This window comes from Tenebrio molitor, chromosome 2 (assembly GCF_963966145.1).
Source record: "Tenebrio molitor chromosome 2, icTenMoli1.1, whole genome shotgun sequence".
In the NCBI taxonomy this organism is placed as follows: domain Eukaryota; kingdom Metazoa; phylum Arthropoda; class Insecta; order Coleoptera; family Tenebrionidae; genus Tenebrio; species Tenebrio molitor.
In genome coordinates, this window is record NC_091047.1 from 8,097,412 (window position 1) to 8,122,770 (window position 25,359).

Here is a 25,359-nt window from a genome sequence, read left to right on the forward strand (position 1 = left end):
AAAATGTACAAAGTGAGATATTTCATCGTCGACGCTAATCTCGCGTTCGCATTGTGCCAAGTTGTCGAGGGGCAAGTTCCGTTTCTGCAAGTGGAGTTTACAGGTCACAATAATAAAAAATAATGTATAGGAGCAAGGTGTGAAGACGATCATAATCGTTAGGCCTGCCGTTCAGTCTGTAGGTTAAGGTTAGAGTAATGACATACTTTCCCAAAGAAAGGTCTAAGTCAGTGCAAGGAATGTCAAGAGAAAGCGAAGTACGTATCACACTGATCGAATTCGGACCGGAAGTATCGTAAATGACGCAAAGGTAATAAATCCATCTTAAGTGAAACAAATCGTTGGCAAACTTTGCTCCCCGAAGAACGCCCCGCTCCCGAGGGTCTCTTCCGTTCTCGGCTCACAAGAAATTTAAGCCTGGCTCAGATCAGACTCAGATTATCGCGTGGATGTCACTTTTTATTGTAACCTACTACTCTCAATGGTAGTGGGATGAAAACAACAGTAAATTATACCGCGTCGTGGTTCGCAACTTTCCATATTGAAGTTTTGTATTTCCTTCAATTAATCGCTGGTACTAACAATAATAAACAAGTGGTAATGCTCGCCTGGAATCTGGAGCACGATTTCCACAAAAATGTGGACGTTCGAGTGAAAATTGGCGAATTTCTCCAGCTTACGTCGTCCACCATCCGACCAGTTCTTCGTTTTTTTCCAAATGGAAGTGAGACATTGCCCCAGTTAGCCCCTCGACCCGAAAGGCGCCAGTCATCCGCCCCAGAAGACCTTACGTAACCTGGCTCTAGCAAAAACTTTTGATTTCCGAACGATTGTTCTAATTAGAGCCTCCACGGTCGACCGGCGCCGCCCTTAAGTCTTCAGTGTTAAGGTCGCTTTTCGCTCGGCGCAAAAGAGAAATGATTGAAAAACGAAAATATGTTTTGAGATAGCCACCGGTCTAAAAATTAAGATTAAAATTTCTCCGATGTAAGTGTGACTCGGTGTTTTTACTCTCAGTTGTGTCCGCAGCTCTGCCGGGATTAGGATCGAATATTTATCGATTTCGGTCGGTCGAAGACGCTCGATCTGATGGTGCGCGTTCAATAATTCATGGAAGACGATCAGTGAAAACAAAAGAACACGCTCTACTTCCCGGAACGAAAATGCGACTTAATTACCGCTTAAGATTGCTGGTGTTGTGTTCCGTGCTTGGCGTGTTTACAGAGTGTTCTGAAAATGAGATCAAAGGTACGAGGCAGGTTCGGTGGGTGCAATACGGATCTGTTTAGCCGGGAAGAAAGTGAAACGGAGGCGCTGTTGCTGGGTTAGCCCTTTATAGTGCAGAATTATTTTCAAAAGCTTTTTTGGTATGGCACAAGTTTGGCGATTGTTAAAGTGGCAAAAAAATCTATTATGCAGTTTCTGCACATGCATCAAGTTGTTCTCAGGGACCTCTGAACGTTTAGGATTAATTGCAGAGATGTGTTCATGATAGTAAAATGGATGACCAGAAATTAAAAACTAGGTAGACACATTTTTTTGAAATATCTCCAAAAATAATTTTTGAATTAATATACAATTTTTGTAAACTTGGAATTAACTCGTTTCTTGGAGACAATTTTTTAATGATATAAAAACCATTTATTTATTTTGGAAAAACCTTCTGTTCTGTTCACTTAAAAATAATAAACTGATTAATTCGGAAGAACACAAAGTACTGCACCAAAAATTTCAAAATTGTTAAATTCTTTTTGCTTATTAAAAATTTTTATATATTAAAAAATGCAACCATTAACAATTGTTATTACATATTATCCATTGTCATGGCTTGTATTATTATTATTATTAGTTTTTAAATGAATGTCCTATTTCATGACCATGATGGATAAGGTATCCAACAGATTTCAATTTCTGGATACATAGGTGTATCCAGAAATTGAAATCTGTTGATATACGGATGCATCACCGTTTGACATAACTTTCATGTTTTTGCACCTTCAGTTTCACTGTAAATGACTGCAACCTAATTTACTAAATTAAAAATGTGCTATTATTAAAAATCACTTAAAACCACAAGCTTTTAAATTTTAAATAAATAAAATTTTCTTAAAGTACAAAAAGGCAGGAAAATATTATCTCAATATTGTATTTAAAAACATGGATTTGCTTTCAATAAAACTTAATGAAAAATACCAATAGAAAGCTTGCACTTGGTGTGATTGTCGTGACAACAACGGAAATTCTTGACCATTTAAAAGAATTAGTCACTGGAAATTGTTTTCGTGCATGCTATTGGCCACAATAATTTTTTAATCGCTGTTATCATGAAAACTTGAACATTGCAGATTTCACATTTAAAATAAATGCATCTCTTCACCTAATTACTTGGTTTGGCGTGCGATTTTCTTGTCCAATCTCCCACGTATGTGACTTAGTTCCCGTAAATTTTTCCTCACTTTTCACTTGTCTTCGACTCGTGCTTATTTCCACAACAACAAAAGCACTCGAGAACTCGGAAAAATTGACTATTTGTTCCCTTCAAAAATTTGATCTGATCTGATTTTTTTAGCCACTGACAAACATTTAATTAATTAATTATTATTGATTGATTACCAAATCCACAAAATGTTATAAATAAATAATGTATGTGTAGTATAGATACAGTGATTATCTAATCCAAATAATTAAAATTAGCTTTAATTTGCTTTTGAAAGACGTGTATGTGCTACTATAAAAAAAATATATTATTTACAACATTTGTTGCATCCAGATAGACAAAAGTTGACCGGTGCACTTAAAACAGTTATTTATTACATATTGTAATGCACATTGCGAACAAAAGGAATCATCTTATGGAATAACGACGAATGTAAAAATGTACTATGCATTCAATTGTTTTTGGAGCATCAATTAAATTCATGCATAATACACTAATGCAATATGCGCTAATTGGACTATTGTATTAATTAGGTATACTCCGTACGGTGATAGATTGCACGTTTTTAAATTCTAGTTCCAAAACATAAAACAGTGAAAAATACTAAGCTCTCCATCTCAATTGTTTCACGTTATGTAGAAAACCGTTGTATCCCTGCAGATTAATTCCCGCCAAACCAGTTTCTGTGTCTGTCTTCTGTCAAAAAACGTGCAATCTATCAGAGTACGGAGTATACCTCTATAATTTGCAAGATGTTTTCAAAAAGCAAGATGTAAATATTACAGAAAAATTAATAATTAAGTAATGCATTTTCGTATTCATAAATTTATTTTTCTGCAACTTTAATTTTTTTTTCAGAAAATAGTCCAAAACATCCCTTGTGCATGTCAAATTATCGATAATTTCCTCTCGTGTGCATTCAGGCACTAGAAAGAAAATTATCGACCAATTGACAGGCACTCGGGCTATTGCTACTCATCATTTTATTTTTATATTTATTACGTGAGGAATAATAATAATTGAGATGTACTATTATTCGTATCCCACCTCCACCCGGCGGCACGGCAATTTTGCCGGAGTACATACACTATTACGGATAATACTATCAAGTAATAGTGCAGTGCTTATCAACATAATTACCGGCGTCTCGCCTCCACATTTTGACTTTTTTGTGTTTTATGTTCCGTGTCAATGTTAAGGAATTTCCTCACGATGTGACATGAGTATAATAATATACCTTTTTGAATTTCAATTACCAATGTGTTATCTAAATCCAGAATTTTTAAATTTTTAAAAAGAGATTGAGGTACAATTCCTGTTGCTGAAATTATAAATGGTAAAATCGAAATTTTTTCTAAACACCAAAGATTTCTCATAGCAACTGAGAGTTCTAAATATTTATTAATTTTTGTATTATATGTCTGTGTTATATTGTGTGAATTTGGAACAGCTATATCTAAAAGATATGCTTGCTTTTGTTGTTTATTTAAAATAATAATGTCTGGTCTGTTATGCTGAATGTGAATGTCAGTTAAAACTGTGCGATCAAAATATAATTTGTAATTGTCATTTTCTAAACAACTTTCTGGTTTATAAATGTAATGTGGTTGTGTATCCTTTAATAAATTGAATTTAACTGCTAAATTCATGTGTATAATTTTTGCGAATATATCATGACGTTTTTTATATTCGCTTTGAGCCAAAACGGTGCAAGAAGAAATGATGTGTTCAATTGATAGAAATATCCGTAATGATAAAACAGAATCCGGTCTCGATGCCGTGCTCACTTTTTTATTGAGATCAGCCAGATGGAGAAAATTGTTTAAGAGTTTAAACTTGGAAAAAAGAGAAAAAAGTGGGCTCAGTACTGAAAGAAGAGATTTATACCATGAAAATTTATTCTTGAAGACTTGTTGTCAATACTCTTTCTTTCTTTCTTTTGTGATTTTCAACTTCACTCGAAAAAATTCATAGGTAAATTAAAAAAAATTTATAAAATACAGGGTGAAATTGAATTACATACATCATAATACAGATGTCCCAAAAGTACCGCCTTTCCTTGAAGGTACAGTCGATGGACAAATAAAACTGGGACAAAAATGACAATAACATAAGTCAAAATTTACAGATTTGCATGGTTTAATTACGGCTTTATCACAAATAGGTTAACTTTGGTATGACATATTATATAGACACTGACAAATAAATTGACAATTCAATGGTCTGATTTACATAGATTAAATTTTAAGTGTCCCAGTTTTATTTCTCCACCGACCCTACGTCATTTAGGAATGTGGTAGAGTGCTGAAAAAATATTTGTTAAAAATCTTGACCCTCCATTTAGGAAATATACGCAATTTTAAAATATAAAAAAGGCAACGCTGTGACTAGAGAATTACCTCTACCTAGAAATACGTAATAGCATTGTATTATTGAAAACCTAGGCAACCATTTTGATGAGCTTGAGAGGAAACACAACAATCAAACATTTCAACAAAAATTATTTTATTAACATAAATGTTCAAAATTTTGCCCATTTGCGTCTAAACATGCGTTGATTCTTTTAACGATGTTGCTGTGAACGCGCTCAACCATTTCAGGAGTCACCGTAGAAGTAGATATTGAATTTTTTAAACTATTTTTCATTACTCCATAACACTTCTAGATGACGCATTTTCAAGGAAAGGTGGTACTTTTGGGACACCTGTAACCTGTATAAACAATTGTATAGTCAATACGTGAATAAACCGAAAACCGAAAATCTGGTTAAACATTTTAGATTCATAAAATCCATTTTAACTTAATTCCATCCCGAACGAGACGCTCCTGGAAGCGCTAATTAATGGAAACACGAATAACCGCAAACGTGTAAACGCAAAAACGTGTAAAAATACAATGAAAGAAAAACTTTTTGCACGTTTTTTGAATTGCACTCCATAACTTTTTTCTTAGCATTCTTCCTAACATGATATCAGTGGCGTATTAAACTTTTGTGCTTAAACTGTACATTTATGCCCTCATGCGGAGGTATGTGCCAAAACTGAATGCATGTGATTTTCACAAATGGTCTGAAGATCCTGGGGTTTTAATATTCAGATGTATTTCGATTTCACCCTGTATATATAATAGTTTCTCGTTATTATTCCAATCGCCTCAGTCACTAAAAAAATGAGAAGTGAGGGAGCAATGTTTTGGAGAAATTTAAATTTGGAATTTTTAAAAACGGTATATTTCTATTTACTGGAAAAATCAATTCCATTAAAAACTTTTAAATGGGAGTCTGGGGATGGAATAATAACGTGACAACCATATTAGATTTCATCTCCCTATGTACTGATACAGATTTGTGATTTTAGAGACATCAGAAATAAATCCATCCGAACTTTTCACTCGGACAATATTTATTTTAAAACCCTTCCTGAATTAAGTTGTCTAATGAAGAAACCAAAACAGTTAATTTTTTTATTTAGATTATTTGAATGCTCGTAAAAAATCAAAATATAAATTATCAAATCGACAAAATCAAACTAAGTAGTGGGTGATTCAAAATGATTATGAATAAATATGGCAACTGTGTACGAAAATTTAGGTGGCATAACTGTGTGAGTGGGGTAGAGTTGACATTTGTATGACATTTCATATGCGTGCATTTGATTTTTTATGCCATTCCACATTGACAATTTTCAAAATTGCGCGACTATGAACTGTCAAAGAAATGTCAACTCTTATCTACCTACAGAATTGCCACATACATTTTCGTACACAGTTGCCATACTTATCCACAATCATTTTGAATCACCCAATAGATCCCAATACCGTCCAGGGACTACATTTTCGAAGTCAGGGAGTGGATCAGTCTAAAATAGTACTATTAGAGAGTCTGGAGACTAAAAGCTAAATCGATTATACGAGTAGCTAATTTCCAATAAGTTGATATATCGATAATATAATCCTTTTTCTTTCATTTGCCACTAAATAGGGTTGCCGATTGTATTTTGGATTAGAATGCAGTGTTGGTGATTTTTTGATTTTGTAACTCACTACATCTAGCATTACTTAGATGGTAATTTTGCCAACTTTACTTTTTATTTAGATAATACCTAAAGAACTCTGCTTAAAGAGGTTGAATGAAAATCTTTTTTTTTTAATTTAATTAGAACATCCAGAATGCTACTTGAAATTGTTTATAAATAAATGTCAATTTTAAATTTATCGAATTTTCGATTTTTTCAAATAAAAAAGGCCTTAAAATAGAGCCTTGGTAATTTTTTTAGTTGTGATCACAATTTTTTATTTTTCTGTTACTCATTTCCTTCACTGATAGGCAAGATCACAAAAATAAATTTCGTAGTATTCGTCTATCTCTACTCTTTTATACCGTAACTCTGAATATAACCTATAGCACTTTAAAGGGTTCACACAGTTTTCCTATAGATTTTTATCGGTGAGACCCCTATTGCACACTTGACAGGAGCGAGTCGCATTGTCTCATCCCGACTGTTTCAGAAACTCCCCCGGAGAAACCGCACAAGAAGAATTTCGCGTACCCACCGCCCAAGATGCGCTTCTTCGACGAGATCGGCCGTAAGTAGCTTAACCCAGTGTTATCCAACATCTCTACGATTATGAAGCCTCATGTAAATGATGATGATTACAATAGTGCGCATCTCGTAACATTTTATTGTCACCTTCCGCCGTGACACACATAAAATAATTAGGCATTAAAATGAAGACAACGCTTCTCGAAAAAATGTCTTTTGTTTCGTTTCCGGAAAAGTGTCGAAGAAGTAATCCAGGCCAACCGAAAACACAATTGGATTTGTTACGTGTGTTGTCTTCAGCGGGTCGACAGCTGTCGTTTTCTCGACAAGGTTCCAATCAGCACCACACCAACAACAGAACTGAATACATATTTTCCGATCGTTTATCGTCATCATCTGCAGCTCCTAACGATTTCCTCGGCCGTATAAAAATAGCCATAATACAGACTAAATTATTAATAACGCATTGTTGCGAGCCGATCGAAGGGGTGCGAATGAACATTTTGTGGCAGGGTGGAAACCGGCGAAATTTCGTGGAGCGCGAACGGGGATGAAAATTTAATATGGGGCCGCTTGGGGCGATATTGCGTGTCTGATCGTTGATTTTTTTCACGAATTAATTCGTTTTGCCGTGAATGACGCTGTTACTTTTTGGTTCAATTGCTTTAAAGAAAACTTGAAATGGAAAAGGGAAGGAAGTCGATGATTTGATTTTATGTCTACAATTTGATTTGCTTCAAGACTGTTCGCCTAGAGCAACTTTATGCATAATCTTGTTGCGCAATTCGTAAAATATAACTTTAATTTGTTTCGATTGGAGAATCCACTCAGATCCAATTTAAATTTTAATCCCGATTTTTTTATAATTTCCCGAGGACTTTTAATGATTGAAATTATTTTTGTTCGGTTGACGACACATTTACGATTTTATGTTGGTACACGTGACTGTCAAATATGACAGGTCAAACGTCAAAATAAATCAAATTTTAACCAAATCTTAACCTAGAAAGCCAATCAACAGACAACTCATTGACAAATGACTAGGCATACCAATTACTCGGGAGTGCCAACCCACTAAATTCGTTTTACTCTTTAAAAATCACTTGGTACTAAATTTCTTCACCTAATGTACCAGGTTACTACGCCAACTAAATTAAAAAAGACGGTGTCACTTGGATTAATGAAATTAATAATTTTTCGCTCCTTCTAGAGTAATATTTGTTCTTTGTTTATTGTTTCAAGTCATAGAAATTTTCTCTTGCATAAAACCATAAAATATCATACTACAAAATGGCGTGATTTTACAAAATTCTACCTCTCAAATCAATTAAATAAATTTTATTGTGTCTTAGACGTTGTCACAAATAAATTGTGAAAGTCTAAAACCATAACTCTTTAAATGACGTGAACATTATAGGAGTATTTCCATAACGTCATGTAAATTCTCAGATAAGAATTTAAATACAATGAGTGCCAAAAGTTTTGAATAATAGAAATATTTTCTTTCTCGACATTTCTTTTTTAAAAGAAATCGTCCTCACTTTTTAAATGGCGTCCTCTCATTATTTTAGAACATTTGGTTAGACCATCAGCTTCTGATTTATGTCCTTGAAGCGCGTTGGACATTTGGATTGATTAGTCCTTGAGATTTCTATTTTTAAAGGCGAAAACACGATGGAAGCAAATTTCCAATTTTAGGTCTCAATTTCCATGAGAAATTCTTTAATAATAAGAAAATGATCAGCAAAGTTATTTTGATGTCAACAAGCTGAAGCAACAATTTCAAAATTTCCATACCGCACATTTTTTAAACTAATAGGGGAACTACAAAGAAAATATAGGAAAATAGGAAAAAAGTAATAAATCAAGTAGAAAAATAATTCTTGATGCAAGATTTATTTTTTATTTTTGTTGTTGTAAATTTGTTCTTTTCGAGCAAATAAATTAATATTACTCGAACATTAAAAGCAACCAATCAGACGCAGTTTACGATCTGTCCATGTTTTAAGACAGAGCTACTTTAAATTCTCAAATAGTTTGGAAAACCGCGATTTCTAATAAAATCCGAGTATGACTGTATTTGCAAGTTTGACATAGATAAAATAGACTTTTTTAGTTAACACGACCTACAAATAACTTTCCAGAATTTTTTCTCTCAAATTGTCGAAATTTTTTATTCGGTGTACTTAACGTGCAACACGATCCGCTTATGTTGATTTCGTCCAAGAACTGGAAATTATAATTGCGTAGTTCCTGGATGCGGTAAAATTTTGAAAGCCGGCCCCACCCTTGCTTTAATTTCTCTTAAATTTCAGTGTCGTTAATGCAGGCATTTCTTTTATTGAAAATGTGAAAGTACAAATAGTTATTTTGCCATAAAATTGGATAAGTGCTCTTGAGAACAATTCGTGTCTTAAATGCTGCTCCAATTTAATCCGAAAAGTAAATAAATCATATTTGTACGAAAATAAAGCTGCTGCATTGTCGCCGAACTTTCCCGTCAAACTTTTCCAATCCACTTTAAAACATGCCGTTTATTAAAATCGCTCTCCTGTTGCAGAAATTCCCGAGTCCCTTTCGAGAAACGCGTTCTTTTTGGACGTTGTTACATGTCCCTTCTAGAGACATTTGAATAAAAACTGGAAACAAATCGCCAGCTGAGTGTGACGCATTTCACAGAAATAAAAGTCAACAAGAGCGACAAAAACGGAAGCAGCGCCAAGTTTCGTTTCAAAAACTTGGTCTAGTTCAAGTTGAATTCCTCAATAAATCCGGAATTCGCGAGAACTGCATTCACCGTTGCGAGTTGCCCAATGTGTGCACTTTGCGAAGAGTTATCAATTGCGCTGATGGAACCTTCCAGTTTTCGGAACTTGTGCAACGTTTCATAACACTCTAGCTCATCCTTGGTTTCGGTATATCATTACAAAATTCGTAATGTCGATAATGATCACCTGCGACCGAAAATTCGCATGCGAAGTTATTCCTTCTTCCTGTTGCGACCTCCGGAAATTGGGAAAAACGGCAATCATCCCGATCGCCAATCGATGACATTGCTAGAAGACGTTCCGCTATACGCTTTCAGTACTAACTGGCTCACCGGTAAAAGTGAAAGACTGAATTAACCAAACAAACAAAGCGAAGCTTTCACTGCATTAACTCGAAATTCCTGGAGGAAAATCTCTCGCGCGCCCATAGGGTTACGTCCAGCGGCTCTTCGCCCGCACCCATCAACCACCCATTTCTGTACAATTCCATCGCAATTACCCGATCCGGAATCGCCTCCTCTAATAGCGCAAAACCCCAACAGCTTTCACTTGTTGTAAGTGCACTACATGCCATCCGTGTCGGATCTTCGTTGTTGGTGTCTTCAACAGTAGCACACGCTTAGTACTTCCGACGTTGGAAAGTTGTGCTCCACATGTGCTTAGTAAGGAGGTGAGTGCGGTGCCGTGAACATGGGACGCGGTGTGCTGGTGTTTGTGCTGGTGATGGTGCTGGAGGGCGTCAGGACGTTGCCCAACGAGCGACAGGCCCAGGAGCTGCTCTTGCTGGACGCCCTCGGCAAGCGCTCAGGAGTGGGTTCGACCGAACAGAACAGCCTCATCGACATGCTGGGACGAAGTACGTCAAACTGCCTCTTATCGTAATCGCTTTCGAAATTGTCTAATCCCAACGGAAAAATTGTCGGTTCTCACAGGAAGAATCCTCGACGCAACTGTATCATATGCGGTTCCCACCGGGGCGCGGGTACCACCCCAGGTCACCTGGGGCACCACCCGTGGGAGTTGATGTAGGTCAGTCCGGAAACGGGTCTGGAGCGGTGTTTCAATCACGCAATTAAAAGCCCATTTGAACGCATTCTTCGCAAATGATGGACCGTCTTCTGTTAACAATTGGTTGCGTGCAAAAACGGCCTACAACAGTTAGTTTCTTTTATATAACAGTGCAGACAATTAGATCGCTCTATTCGCGTTTAATTGTCATTGTCTAAACGGTTGTAAATTGCGGCAAATGAATCGGTTGCTCCTTACAGTTATTTTGTGTGATGCTGGACCACATTTCAACAAATCCTCGAGGTTGGGTCACTGGAGCAAAAAATTGATTCGCGAAATTTCTGACGTCCGCAAAATCAAAATAAGCTTTTAATGGTATTTATGGTTGTTTCGACGTCGTTCCGGGATCTTGTCGATGACAGCTGCTCGATGCCGGGGGCAATTTTCATTTCTTCAGACAGGACGGTTCGCCGATTCCTATAAAGGATAATAATCCTCAAAGTCGCTTTATGACGCAAGCGGCTAATGGTGCAAATGTGAAATCGATGGAAAATTAAATTCATATTGGGCGCAGAAAGATGTGCTTATTGGCGCATTATGATTGCTGCAAAGTGTTTTACGCGAATTATGTAAATTCTTCTGCCATAACATTAGAACATCGTGCGTCACAGTTTTGTACCTCTTGACAGATTCTTCTTGTTGGAGCGACTTATTAACTATGCCAATTCGGGGATCTCATTTGTGTTTCAAATTGCAAAACTGTTCGGAAAGCTGGAACTTGCAACAACCAGCGGTTCGCGATTTGTTTTTCTTACTTCCGTTGTAAGCTCATTTAATACAGTAGATTCAGTAGACAAGTTCAGATTTTCAGACACGTGTATTTTCTCTGTTGAAATAATTTAACGTCTCGTGCTATGAAAATTTTAGTTCACGGAGAGAAAATGTAATTGAAACAGTCCACTGCATGTTTACTATTTTATGAATTTCTGTATAACACACGACGTATAAAAAATAGCTGGAACAGTTTATTTCCGAGCAAAAATTTTATGTTTTATTTTTATATTTTATGCGAGGCCCCGTTATCAAAGTTATCGAGGGTGTAGAAGGAATTCACTGCGAATTTATACGAACAGCTTTCTTTTATTCCGCATAAAAGTGTTATAGCGTGACACAACTCAAAATTGCTAAACCCTCAATTAACATTTATCCAAGTTAGTTGCAGTATTCGGGTAATAATTTTAAGTAGGACAGATTGTAACACATTATACGAATACCTAGAGAGGCTCTGTATATTCTCATCAGCTTCCACCTTGCTATACACATTTTGTATCTAATTACGTTTGAGTTTTATTAGGACATTAATGACTTAATCAGGCAGAAAATCCGTGGTTTAATCGTACGTTAAATATTGTTTAATAATGTAGCTTGTCAGATTTTGTATTGTAACATCATATTTAACATGGTAGCTGGAGGCAACTAATATTTGAATAACATGTGTTGAGTGTTTTTTAAACGAGCTGGACGACACATTTAGACCGACAATATACCCGCTGGAAATTTGCATTGTTGATTGTAAACAAATCTCTCAATTAAAAATTATTTGCGAAGTGTAAGCCGACTGTTTTATTTGTTATTGTTGTGACGCTCGTCTGCCTGTAAAGAAATATTTTTTCGATGGCATTTTACGAAAATAATATTTTTCCATTCCTTCACAATTGTTGGTTAACAAGAGATGACTGATATGCCATCGCTGTTTTTTCCTATGGAGATTTATTAACTGGGTTCAGATCCATTTTGCACAATAATGTAGTAATTTCAGATGAAGATCACGATCATTAATTACAGTGGGAAAAGAAAGTGTAAATGTGGGGCCACATGAGAAAACAAAAGTTGTGCGAATGAAGATAATAAAAAAGTGGAGTATTTAGAAAAAATAGTAAAAGGAATACATTTAAAAAGCAAACGTATCGTGTGTTGATTTAAAAGTTGTGACGAAATACGAGTGCATTCAGAGGAAAGAAGGTACTCGTAGAAATAACAAAATATATTTTGAATAGAAATGATCCCTGAGAAGAGAGAAAAAAATAATGAAAATGAAAGTCTAACATCTGTACAGTATACAAAAATTGTATTTTCAAGGATGAAAAATATGCCACCAAGGGTTTAATAATAATTATCGTAGAGGTCTAGTTGGGCGTTAGAAGAACTGTTGCAATTTTTTTTCTCACTGTATATTGTTAAAAGTTTAAATGGCAACAGAGACATGAGACATTCGTTTTTACAACTTTTAAACACGTAACAACAATCATTATAACAAGTAAAAAACACACTTAAAAACTAAATCTGAGTAGAACAAAGTAAGTATGGAAAAATGCTAATCTTTTCAAAGATCAATAAAAAATGACGAAAATATTTTCTAGATATTTCCTTCCCCGTTTTAGGGTGGAAATTATGGTGTTTTCTTCTTAGGGAGAAAAGTAAAAAATGTAAGTTGAAATTTCTAAAAGAAGTTGTCGAAAATAGTTATTTTTATATTAAGTGTGCGAAGAGAGTGTTTTTTGTGCATGAAAAGGTCTTTTACGCCGAGACGAAGGTCGAGGCAGTATAAGCCTTTGAATGCACAAAAACATCTTCGCGCACGAAATATAAACAATATTTTTTCTATAATGCAAAAAAAAAATACACGTCAGAAAATGACCCACTTCAGGCACAGATAACTATGCGTGAATTTCAATTTTTTGAATCAATTATAGAAAAATAATATTTTGTGTACTTTATGATAAAATCTATCAAAAAATCACTTATTATTAAAATAGATTTTACATTTCTTTAATAGTCAACGTTGTTTTTTGAATAAATTATGTTCCACTTCATATTTCTCCCTAAGCTTTTCGGAAATAAATTCAATTATGCCTTGCAACCAAGGCATATAAATTAAATTGTTTATAAAACGTAACGGCAAGTGCGCTTAATTAATGAATTAATTTAATTTAAATTTTAAGAGTTCAAAAAATGTATGGCTCTGAAGTAAAGTGTGGTTTCCCCCCTTGGGTAATCATGGCCTTCGACTACTCCTGGGTGGGGTATTAAACTTCACCTGCGAAAGGAAACAAGACACTTTCATGATAATTTTAAAACTGTATTAAAAAATAGTAGTAGCATTTTTAAGTTCAGTTATAAAAAGAAGAGAGACAAAGGCAAAATGTATACAAGTAAGAAAAATAGAAAGAATCTATTACTGAGAAGGTTGAAATGAGTGTAAAATGAAAAATACTAATTTAGAATGTAAGAATGGGAAGAGTACTTCATGGAACTGCTGGAAGAGAGAAAGGAAAAAGGAAAGGCAGAAACAGAAATGAAGAAGAAGCAGACGACGCCAGAGGAAACAGATATCATAGTAGAAGAGGTAGAGAGACAAATAAGAAAACTGAAAAAGAGAAAGGCACCGGAGAGGAACCTAGTGCAGAAAGGGCGAGAAAAACAAAGTATAAAACTGCCTCGGAATAACTCTGCTAAACACAGACAGGGTATAAATTGTATGCGTCAAGTTTGAGCGAAAGGATGAAGAGGAAGATCGAGGAAAAAGGAGTGGTATCAGACAGTCAACAAGGAATCAGAAAGAGAAGGGGTATTATGGACAATATATACATTTTAGACCATTTAACAAAGAGCGAATAAAAGAAGAAAGGGGGGAGGATGTGTGCACTCTTTGTAGATTTCAGGGCGGCGTTTGACAACGTAAAGGTGAATGGTTTGTTTGAGGCGACAAAGGGAAAGGGACAGGTCTGCCCGCGCAGCCCCCTGCTATTTACGATATATGTGGCAGATATAGATGAAATGTTAAAGAAAGCACAAGCGGGGGGGAGTGTGGTGGGTAGAGAGAAAGTTTCGAGCCTGGCATTTGCGGGTGACTTGGTAATATGTAGTAGCAAAGACTGAGAGAGAAATGAACGAAATGATGAGGAGCCTGGAAAATTATGTGAGGAAGAAAAAGCTGGAAGAGAATATTGAGAAGACGAAAATGATGGTGCTCAATAAGAGAAAGAGGAGAGAGTGAAGAGAATGAGTGGAAATGGGAAGGAAGGAAAATAGAAGGAGTAAACGACTTCAAATACTTAGGTTACACATTCAACGAAAGAGCTACGCATAAAGCACACATCAGAGAGACAGTGAGGAAAGCAAATAAGGTAGTGGGATGCGTTTGGGGAATAGGAGAGAGAAAGTGGGGAGGTGTTTTCAGGAGGAGAATGACGATATTTGAGAGCATGATAGAGAGTATACTGATGTACGGGGCAGAGATCTGGGGGCGGAAGGAATAAGAGGAGGTAGAGAGAGTGCAAGGAAAATATTTAAGATGGGTGCAAGGAGTGGACAGAGAAACGCCAGGTTATACAGTGAGGGAAGAATACAAGAGAAATAAGCTGAGAGTGAAAACGCGAAAGAGAGCGGCAAAATTTTACGACAAAATGGATGCCAGATACTAACGGATTTCTGGAGAGATAATAAAAAGAACACGGCGAAGAAGGAATGGGTATGCCAGTGAAGAAGTGGAAAAATTGAAAGCAAAGGGAAGATGGATGAATATAGAGCTGAGTGAAAGGAACAAAGACAGAGACGAGGAAGAAAGAAGGGAAAAAATCAAAGAATCCAGATACAACAGGGAGTATGAGATGTGTATGACGGAGTACATGGGGAGAGACAGCGCAAGAGAAAGAAAAATGATGGCGAGATTCAGATCTGGAAACGAGGAGAGAGAAAACAGGTATTGGAGGAAGGTGCAGAATGTGCTATGAGGAGAGAGAGACAATCGAGCACATGTGGAATGGATGTAGCGAAATTAGAGAGAGGGAGAAAAAGGCACTGGGAGCAATACAGAATGAAGACGGAAGGGAAGTAAGATGGATAAAAGAGATATGGAAGAGGAGAGAAAGGACAGAGAAAGAGAGGGATGGGGGATATAAATAAAAAAGGTAGTTTTTGGAAACTTTTGGAATTGATATTTTAGGTTTAGTTATGTGTAATGTTTATATTGTACAGGTATCCGAAAAGGGCAAAATAAAGTATTTATATTACTAATTTAGAATGTATTTATTTGCCTATTTATACAGAATATTTAAAGCTAGGTGCTCGAAAACAAAGAACCATACTTTATATAATTTAAAACAATTTCATTAATTAGTTAACAATTTTAGCAATATCCTTTATACAATTAAAATAATAGAAAATTAGTTTTACGTTTTAATATTTTCATCGATTCATATTTTATTGTTCTAAAAAAGAACTTGGTATGTGGGTGCACCCGTTAAATCGCCCCTAGGAGAATTGCATCGAATTCTCTTTTATAGCCACCCTCCACAGACTAATCGTCCAAATGAAACAAATAAATTGCTTAGAATCTCAGTTTACATTGCGCGTGTTTTATCCTCGATGTTTGCCTCTTTCAGAGCGTCCCTAATGGAAATTTCAAGTTCATCGTCTTTTTTATCTTCTTCGCTTTTAATATGACCCGCTTTTAATATAACTTTGTATCGCAATATTACTTTTTCATTACGCCGTTCCGTGATGTCATTTTCCGAGCGAAATTTTCCGCCGCGGATCTACCTAATACGGTTCACATTTGCATTCCGGCCACCAAAATAAATCACCGTTTTTTAACTAAACTCGTTTCAAGTAAACGCAAACACTTCCACCGTCACCCACTCAACTTTCGAATAAACCTTACCACCCTGATGCTCCGGCCATTAGGTGGGATTTACGGCACCGTAACCCCGAAAAATAATGACGGAAGTTCTTTTTTCAAGTATCGGGGCGCTGCCATTGTTGAACTCCTTTCCCCCTTTAAACGGGGGCCAACTTTCGAATTTATTTGGTCGTCGCTAATAACGTCCCGTTCTTTTGTGTTAATTGAGTCTTTTTTCAGTGATTCCCCAGTCGTGCCGTTTCCGCGGGGTGAAATACGAGTGCGGTCTCTCCATCAGCTGCGTACTGGGGGGCGGCCGCCCCCTCGACCTCTGCTCCGGGGGGATGATCTGGGCATGTTGCGTTGATCGAGACGTGCACACACCTACTCACCATCCTGACGTAGGTGTCCTCAATAATGCTAGTAAGTTCGGGCCGATGCGGCCCTGGATATGTACATAAAATGTTCATGTTGTCCTTAACGATCGATCGTGTCAGTTGTCATCAAACTAACATTAAGAACTAACAAAACTAGACACTTATCATCTAGTGGGATATTATCCTCCGGACCCGGACCACCCGGACTCCAACAGCGTGGACAGACCGCCTTACAGACCCTACTACCACGACCCCGGAGACGACAGACCACCCCCGCACGAAGAGGGCTACCAAAACGAGCCGCACGTCCAACCTCCCAACGCCAGGGGTAACATTAACACAAACTAACACTTAGCACCCTCGTCGTTAAAAGGCACGGTTTCTTAATTGTCACAGGAAATGTTTCTTCATCTGTCTGGTTTGTGTAGTTAGTTACTTGTATGCACAAGCAGTGCGGAGATGCTGACGACCTTTGAACATTCACAACACCCTGAAATGACCAAAAATATCCCGAAAAGAATCCCATTTCATTAATAATGCTTTATTAAGCTTGGTTCTTGTGTGAGATACTCATTCCGGAAAAGAGGAAACCTCCACATCCGGTGGAAAGTGTCTTCTCTAAAAACATTTGGAAAGACTGAAACATAGCAGACTCTATTATGTACGAAGAATATGCTCACATAAAAATTTTAATTATGGTTTTGATTGCTATCGCGTTTTCAAAAGAAAGCTATTGCACTTAATCCTGTATGAATATCATATTGTGTTCAGACGTGTCGTAATTTTAATTACTTAAAATGTTTTGGTATGCACGGTGTTGGTCTGATTGAAATCAGCTAGTTCGGGAGTTCCAGAGGTTTTTTTAGTTACTTTCATTTCGAGTTATCGATTTTGAGAGGAACTTAAATGTTGACGCAACTTATCGTTTGTTTTCTTAATAATCAAAGTACAAGAGCTGAAGCTTGAAGGTTGAGACAAGGGGGATTTTGTTTGATAACACCTACACATATTTTTTTTTTAAATTAGGAAAAAAGGAAATAAAGAACAAGATCTTGTTATGTAGATCAAAGTCAACAGGGGAGCTATTTACGTTTGAAAATATTAAACCAAAGTTATGAGATTTTGTAATGAAAAATGAATATTATAATATCAGTTTGCTGTATTTCCATCTGTTCTTTTTTTAATTTATTTGACAATGTCAATTAATCAACTTAAGTACATAACATTTTTGGTGTACAATACACAAATTTCCGATAATAACGCGGAATCTAGAAAAGTACCCTGAATGCTTCTTTAATTGGATGCGTAAATTTTTTCAATGAAGATTAATTTACTTGATATTTGAATTTATTATCTGGATTAAAAACCATTACCTCAGAAAAATAGTTGTTTTACAATCACTAAAGCTCTTAATTTCGAAATTTTATATAGGTAAATCACTAAGAATACTGTCTTAAACTTAGTAAGTAAACTAGGCAAAAATGAATAGGGAATTCCACAATTTTTCTTGGAAAGCAAAATAATTGCCCCAATCCACGTATTCTTAAACACAAGATAAATTTAAAATGATATTGTATATGTATTGATATAATTCTAACACATTTCTTTACAAATTTTAAACTGTATTTATAAAAAATTTAAAAAAGGAAAAATTCCCTATTCATTTTTGCCTAGTTTATATAAAGTTACCTGGAGTAGATTCAAATTCGATAGAATCAAGTGAAATACACATTTTTAGCCTTTGTGGAACATTTTGATATGACCGCAAGATCAAACCAGTTTTCTTGAATTGTTTGCTAAACCTGCGATCGTCTTAAGTTGATATGCTTATCTGAAACAACATTCTCTGACTTAAGATCAGCTAATTGCTTAATTAATTGATGCTAGTTGTTGATAACTTTTTATTTGAATATTTATTTGACTGTTTGTTTAACAGGTAGAATATTGTTTGGTGGACTTTTAAAATATTATAAATGTAAATTTAAATCGTACGGCGTGGTAATTTATAGCAGGATAAGTTTTAAAAGTAAACACGGCACAGCTCCATCTTGATTTGTGTTCGCAGTCAGGTATTCTCATCCAAATACAAATAACAAGCCTGATACGCTCTGGGCCTAATGTTTGCTTTTGAATCTGCTCGAAATTCACACATCCCTAATTCCACACCATTTACATTATTAAGATTTATGTTACTAACAATGTGAGACATGGCTGCCAACTCTAAAACGAAGATACGATATTTCCAATATCTCAAAAATATTTTAAGTGCCTACTGTTTTCTTTCCAGTATCAGTACCGAATAGTTATTTACGAACCAAGTGCGGGAAGACGATGTTCCCGCATGAGCGCATTTTTTAAAGCACGAGCGACGAAGGAGCGAGTGCCTTTAATTAATGCGCGAATGAACGGAAGATGTCTTCACGCAAGTGGTTCGTACAATATTTTTTGTACGAAAATTAAATTAAATTTTTTTGTTTTAATATATTAAATATAAACGAACATAAAACCAAGTAGGCAGTGATCTTTGGTTATTGGAAACAATTGCTTCACTTGATATTTCAATTTTTGCAACAATTTGTGAATTTTGTAGGAACAATTTTCAACGATTATAAATCTTTCCGTAATTTTTTAATGGAGGATAACCCAGGGAAGTTGTATTTTATGAACTAAATTTTATTATTATAAAGACAGATTTTTTTTTAAATGCCTCAAAGGGCCAGTGTTTTTTGCAATTTTTACATTCGAGTCGACCGGGAAGCACTCGTTTCGGAGCGAGCGTTGGATGTTGGAAGCGTTGCTTTCAAGGCTATGAGTACAAAAAATACATTACATGGAAATTTAAGGAGTAATTTTTTATGAACTATATTTGCATAATAGAATATAAAGCCTGTGCCAAAATCATAAAATCACCAACTGTTGAATCAGATTGTCAAATAAAAATAATTCACCACAGTTAGTAATTTTTTCTTTTTTTGGTTGGTTTTATTTTTAATCCAAGTTTGCTATTGCTCTTTGCCAGAGATCGGCCTACAATAATATTATTAACGAAACTGGGGGAAAAATAGAATTTGGATAATTATAATCAATTTGTAATACACTGAGACAATCTAACCCTACTTTTCTATTTTTGATGAAACGCCGTTGTCAGTTGTAATTGTTGCACTTTTGGGTGAAAATGCACTGTTGGTGGTTTTCCATTTTGGCACAGATTATATTTAGTGGGAATAAGGAGCATAGTTCAGTTCTCTTAAATATTCAAACCAATCAGAATGATCAGTGTTGACAAGAGTGTTGGTCTTCAAATAAATTTTAAATGAAAAATATATTATTTTAAGTGAAGAAGTCAAGAATTCAAGAAGAAATATTTATTTTAAAAAATGTGTTAAGAGAGATCTCTGTCAGAACTAAATGTGATGTCTTCCTTTGGCTTTTGTCAAAGAATATACAAATATGGCACGCAGGAGCCACTAAGAAATTTAGAATATTATCTACGAGTAAATTGGAATATTTTATTAAACTGCAAGAAACAAGCAGTCGTTTGAAAACCACTGGGTAGAAAAATTGTCATAACTAGTGGCCCCATTCCTGTTAAAAACATGTGAAAAAATGTTAGAAAAGGAAAATGTATGTAAACATCTCGAGATTGAGAATTAAATCTCTTGACATTTTTTTCATTAATTAATACATTTATTAAATTTGAATAACCATTTTGAAATCTAATATAATTATTATATCAGGTGTTCATTTAAATTTATCCTCAAAGGCGTTGAAGAATCGATTGTGAACACACCACAGAATACAGATCAGGGATAAGCTGTTTAATAAATCTAACCTCACTTTTTGCGTTGTTGTGTTTTTACTTTGCAGACTACAGTGCGTTCACAATCGACTCTTCAACGCCAACTTTGAGAATAAATTCAACTGAACACCCGATATAAAAAACATGTATATTATACAGGCTGTCCCAAAATTTGCGTACAAAAAAATTAATTATTTTTATTATTATTATTAACGGTAATACAATGTAAACAAAGATATATTCGTACATCATTACCTTGCAATGTTACCGTAGTGGATTTAAAATATTTTTTTCGATTTCCAAAGCTTCTAAATTCTCTATTATGCAGGATTAAATATTGGTAGTGAGTGATCTTGTACTTTGTGATAATAAATACGATTAGAGGTAGTTGTCATGACAATTTCATACATATAGGTATTTTAAAATAATTGACCTGTTAAGTGCCACTTTCAAAGACCGCCAAATCAGCAAATAAGTTCAATAGAATTTTTTTAACATTTTTCTGATGTTTACGATAATCTCTTCTACACCGTAGTGTACCGTTAGTACGCCATTTTTGGGACACTCTGTATACAAGAATCTCACAAAAAAAAATCTGAATGATATCAGTAACTAAAGGAAAGATCTCTTTACATAAAGGATTTTAATTAAAACAATTCTGTTTGCCTTTTATATTTACTTGTGTTTAGTTTAGTAACAAAATTCTACTTTCTGTTTAAAAAACTGTACGTTATTAGAGACATCAGTGAGACCATCAAATATAAATAACTCTTATTAAAATATTTCAGACAAAACTACCAAACTAATGAAACAAATATTTGTTCATTACAGTTTAAACTAGCAGCAATGTATAATGTGAAGCAACAATTTTATACTGTAAAAACAATAATAACAAGGTTAAATTATTATGTTAATTTATTGTCGTACTGCAGATTTCATTTACTTAAGGGTTTAACGAATAATTTACGACAAACGAGAGTGTTGTATTATTCATGTTTTCTTTAAATTTTCACTTAACTTATCTTAATCTGCATATTAAAATGGTGCAAAAGCTTAACTTGGACGAAAGCAATTAAACATTTCATAAAAGATTTAGCTAATGAATTGCACCTCGGAGTAACAATTTTGATACTACGTTTGAACATGAATCAAAATCAAAGGCTAAAAACCTCTTTAGTGAAGGAAACAATGAGGTCAATGACTGATATGTATTTTTATTTACAAAAATGTCCGTCCACCCTGATAGAATCTTTTTCCGGGGAAATTTCATTCGTGAGATAAGAATGCTGTTACAACGAAACCACTGATTAATACAAGTTTAAAAATGAGTCTTTGTTATTTTGCTTGTGAGTGAGATAATTAGAAGATACTGTTCTGGCTGTATAATTTGGGAGGCGAGAACACAAAATTTTACACCAAGGGTAATAAAAGATCAATGTTAACTCCCTTTAAATTTATACAGATCCTCCCCTATTCATGTATAAATCCTGAACCTCAGCTCGGCATTTCGTTTCACGTTCCTGCAGCACCCTCCAACTAGGTAGGTTTAAAATGCAAATCTCACCCAATGATTATTTTAGGTTGCGGTGAGTTGTATACGCGAAGCAACAGGATCGTGGGAGGGCATTCCACAGGCTTTGGTTCGCATCCTTGGCAAGTGGCCCTCATCAAAACGGGCTTCCTCACAAAGAAACTCGCCTGCGGTGGAGCTTTGCTCAACGAACGCTGGATTATCACAGCTGCACACTGTGTTGCAACGTGAGTCGTGAGACTAGTTTGAATCCTGTAATCCTTTGAACGATCCTGCAGGACAGCGAACGGGAACATTCGAGTGAGACTGGGCGAGTGGGATGTCAGAGATCAAGACGAGAAGCTGGCCCACGAGGAGTATACGGTGGAGAGGAAGGAGGTCCATCCGGCGTACTCTCCATCGGATTTCAAGAACGACGTGGCTTTGGTGAAGCTGGATAGAAATGTGAGATTCAAGCAGCACATTATTCCGGTCTGTCTTCCCTCGCCAGCGGTAATTCTTGTCTGAAAAGTGAATGAAAAATATTTTTGTGGAATGATTTCAGTTGAAGTTGCCCGGGAAAATGGCCACTGTGGCAGGCTGGGGGCGGACCCGCCACGGCCAAGCGACTGTTCCCTCGGTGTTGCAAGAAGTCGACGTCGAAGTAATTACCAATGATCGATGCCAAAGATGGTTCCGCGCCGCTGGTCGAAGAGAGACCATCCACGATGTGTTCTTATGTGCGGGCTACAAGGAAGTCAGTACTGACAATTCTTTTGCAACATTTTACATTAAAAGAGTTTTCAACAGGGAGGAAGAGACTCCTGCCAAGGCGACTCCGGTGGACCTTTGACCCTCACGGTGGAGGGCAGAAGAACTCTAATAGGTCTAGTTTCCTGGGGGATAGGCTGCGGCAGAGAGCACCTGCCAGGAGTGTACACCAACATCCAGAAATTCGTGCCTTGGATAGACAAAGTAATGGGTTGAGAATAGAGCGTGCCAGTGTGATCAAGAATAGTAAATTATTCGTAATGGGTGGGTAGAGTGATTAACGAAATTATTTATTGTTTAGCATTAAAGAAAATACCAAAACAGCTTACTTAAGTAGATTCGATTGTGTTAAGTATTTATTAGGAGATTGTCTGGCAAGTCTAATTTAGCGATGTTCCCATTACTATTGTTGTACTTAACCCCTGTGATCGATTGTGCAATTCGGCAGGGATTGAAACAGAATAGTGCTAATAAGCTGTAAGTCTGTATCAGATTGTAGGTAGCGTAATTTCTAAGGTGTTATTAAGGAATTTTATAATATGATTATTAACATTAAAAGTTTTGTAATGCGAGGCCTTTCTCTTAAAAAACTCCTAACAAGATTTAATGATAAAAGCAGGAAAAGACGAAACTTGCTTTCAGGATATAATTATCGTTATTGGTATTCTCGGATGAAAATTAAGTTCAGCGCTTTGAACGTCCTAATAAGCTTCGTATTCCATATTAGGCGCTGTCAGGGACCCTTTCAACCTAAATTTAATTTTAACTTGTATCGTAATGAATGTAAAAAATTACAAAGGGTCGTTATCGCAACGACCAGTTCAAGCTCTTCGTTACTACAAAAATAGAAACTGAAAGTTGGAAATTGCAATTAGTAAATATTTTAATGGGTTTATATTTGGAAAAATTAAATTTACCAGTGAATTTAAACATCTCCGCAGAGTAATTCTTGTAATTTTCAGTTGCAGCAAATGGATTACCTTTTACACACTTATTGGTTATAGATTTTACGCAAAAAATACACACACAAAAATTCATGGCTAAGAGTTAATGTTATATCTATATCTGGCTTTCTTTATTAAATGTCTAAAAAAATTCTGTTTAAAGTTGCATTTGAATTTATCATTATAGTTTATACTAAAATCAAAGAACCATCAACACTGCATTCTAACCCAACATTACAACAGCCACGGCTGTTTAGTGAAAAACAAAAATTCGCATCAAAAGAAAATTATTATTTTTTGAATTATTCCAATTTTAACATTAACAGCGAAAAATGATCAAGATTTACAACTATGTCATAAAAATACCTAATTGTTGGTAAACAGCCAACAAACGTCTGTTGAGAACTTTTCTAGTACTATTACGATCATAACATTTTGGACAACAAACTTCTGTCACATTAAAAAAATTACTCTAAATCATGCTTTATTGTCAAACTGTCACATGAAAGATGAAACTGTTGTCAATTTGACACCGGTTTAAAATATATTTTTTTTTAATATGCCAGTACATTTGGGTATTTGTTTTATATTTTTTATTAATTAAAACCTCGTTCTATTCCATTTGTCTGATTTTTACAACTTTTTGAATATTTTCTCGCTAAATTTTACATTCACATTTTCAAAATTGACACAATCAAAATTGAGGTTATTAATACATAAGGGTCGTTTTAGAATGTATGACAGCACGATGACATTAGTGTCCAAAATTTTTTGATCGCAATAGTACATAATTCTTAAGTCCGTAAAGGGTACCATAAACAATCCATCTCAACCTCTTTTGTGGAAGTGACCTCCCAATTTAATAATAAATCATAGCTAAATTTTGCACTTTAATATCAAAATCCATTTATTTCAAAAACCGGTAATGTTTTCCTAAATATTTGAGAGGACTCTCAGTTAAAAATAATGTAAATTAATGTGGCGGTTATTGAATTGCAATGAAATATTTACCTGTTTCATTAAAAATTATAAAATTTTTACAATACTCTACGATACACAATCATTTCTAATTTTTTTCAAAATTTTAAATCGATCGGGCGGTAAAACTTAAGTCACCCTGTATAAATTTAGAGGAAATACATTTTCCAAGGCACTTGCTCACAGTTAGAGAAACCGCCAGCAGTTAGTGGAGTATTCGCAAGGCTGGTTGCATACATGTCAAATTCCAAGTTAATCCGCTTTTTGTGAATTTTGAGGTTAGACACATTTTGAAAAGAAAATGAATGTTACTTTGAATGTACAGATCTAAATTAAAACTTGAGTTCAAAGGTTAAAGGAATTGTTGTACGGTCTGTACTTGCAATTCTTCCAAAGTGTCCACTGTGGTTTTAAAGATGGTATTATTTTAAATGTCCGAACGAAAAAAAAGTGTAAGGGACTAACATTTCTTCAAATTTTCCTCCAATTGTTATCACACATAGGTATTCGATAACATCGTGGTGCGACAAGTGCATTGTAAAAAAC

General features: G+C 35.3%; 1 protein-coding gene across 2 annotated transcripts; it reads left to right on the forward strand.

Annotated features, from left to right (window-relative positions):
- The first annotated feature begins 1,001 nt into the window (after positions 1–1,001).
- Positions 1,002–23,460, forward strand: LOC138123855 (serine proteinase stubble). 2 transcript variants are annotated; one of them, XM_069038691.1, is made up of 7 exons: positions 1,002–1,248; positions 6,944–7,021; positions 16,675–16,857; positions 22,191–22,368; positions 22,420–22,633; positions 22,686–22,877; positions 22,931–23,460. In XM_069038691.1, the coding sequence occupies exons 1-7, from the start codon at positions 1,164–1,166 to the stop codon at positions 23,105–23,107; spliced, it is 1,107 nt and encodes a 368-aa protein (XP_068894792.1). In that variant the 5' UTR covers positions 1,002–1,163; the 3' UTR covers positions 23,108–23,460. The 2 variants fall into 2 exon arrangements, with proteins under 2 accessions (XP_068894792.1, XP_068894791.1); XM_069038690.1 differs by lacking the exons at positions 1,002–1,248; positions 6,944–7,021 and adding an exon at positions 10,258–10,602.
- Positions 23,461–25,359: the final 1,899 nt, after the last annotated feature.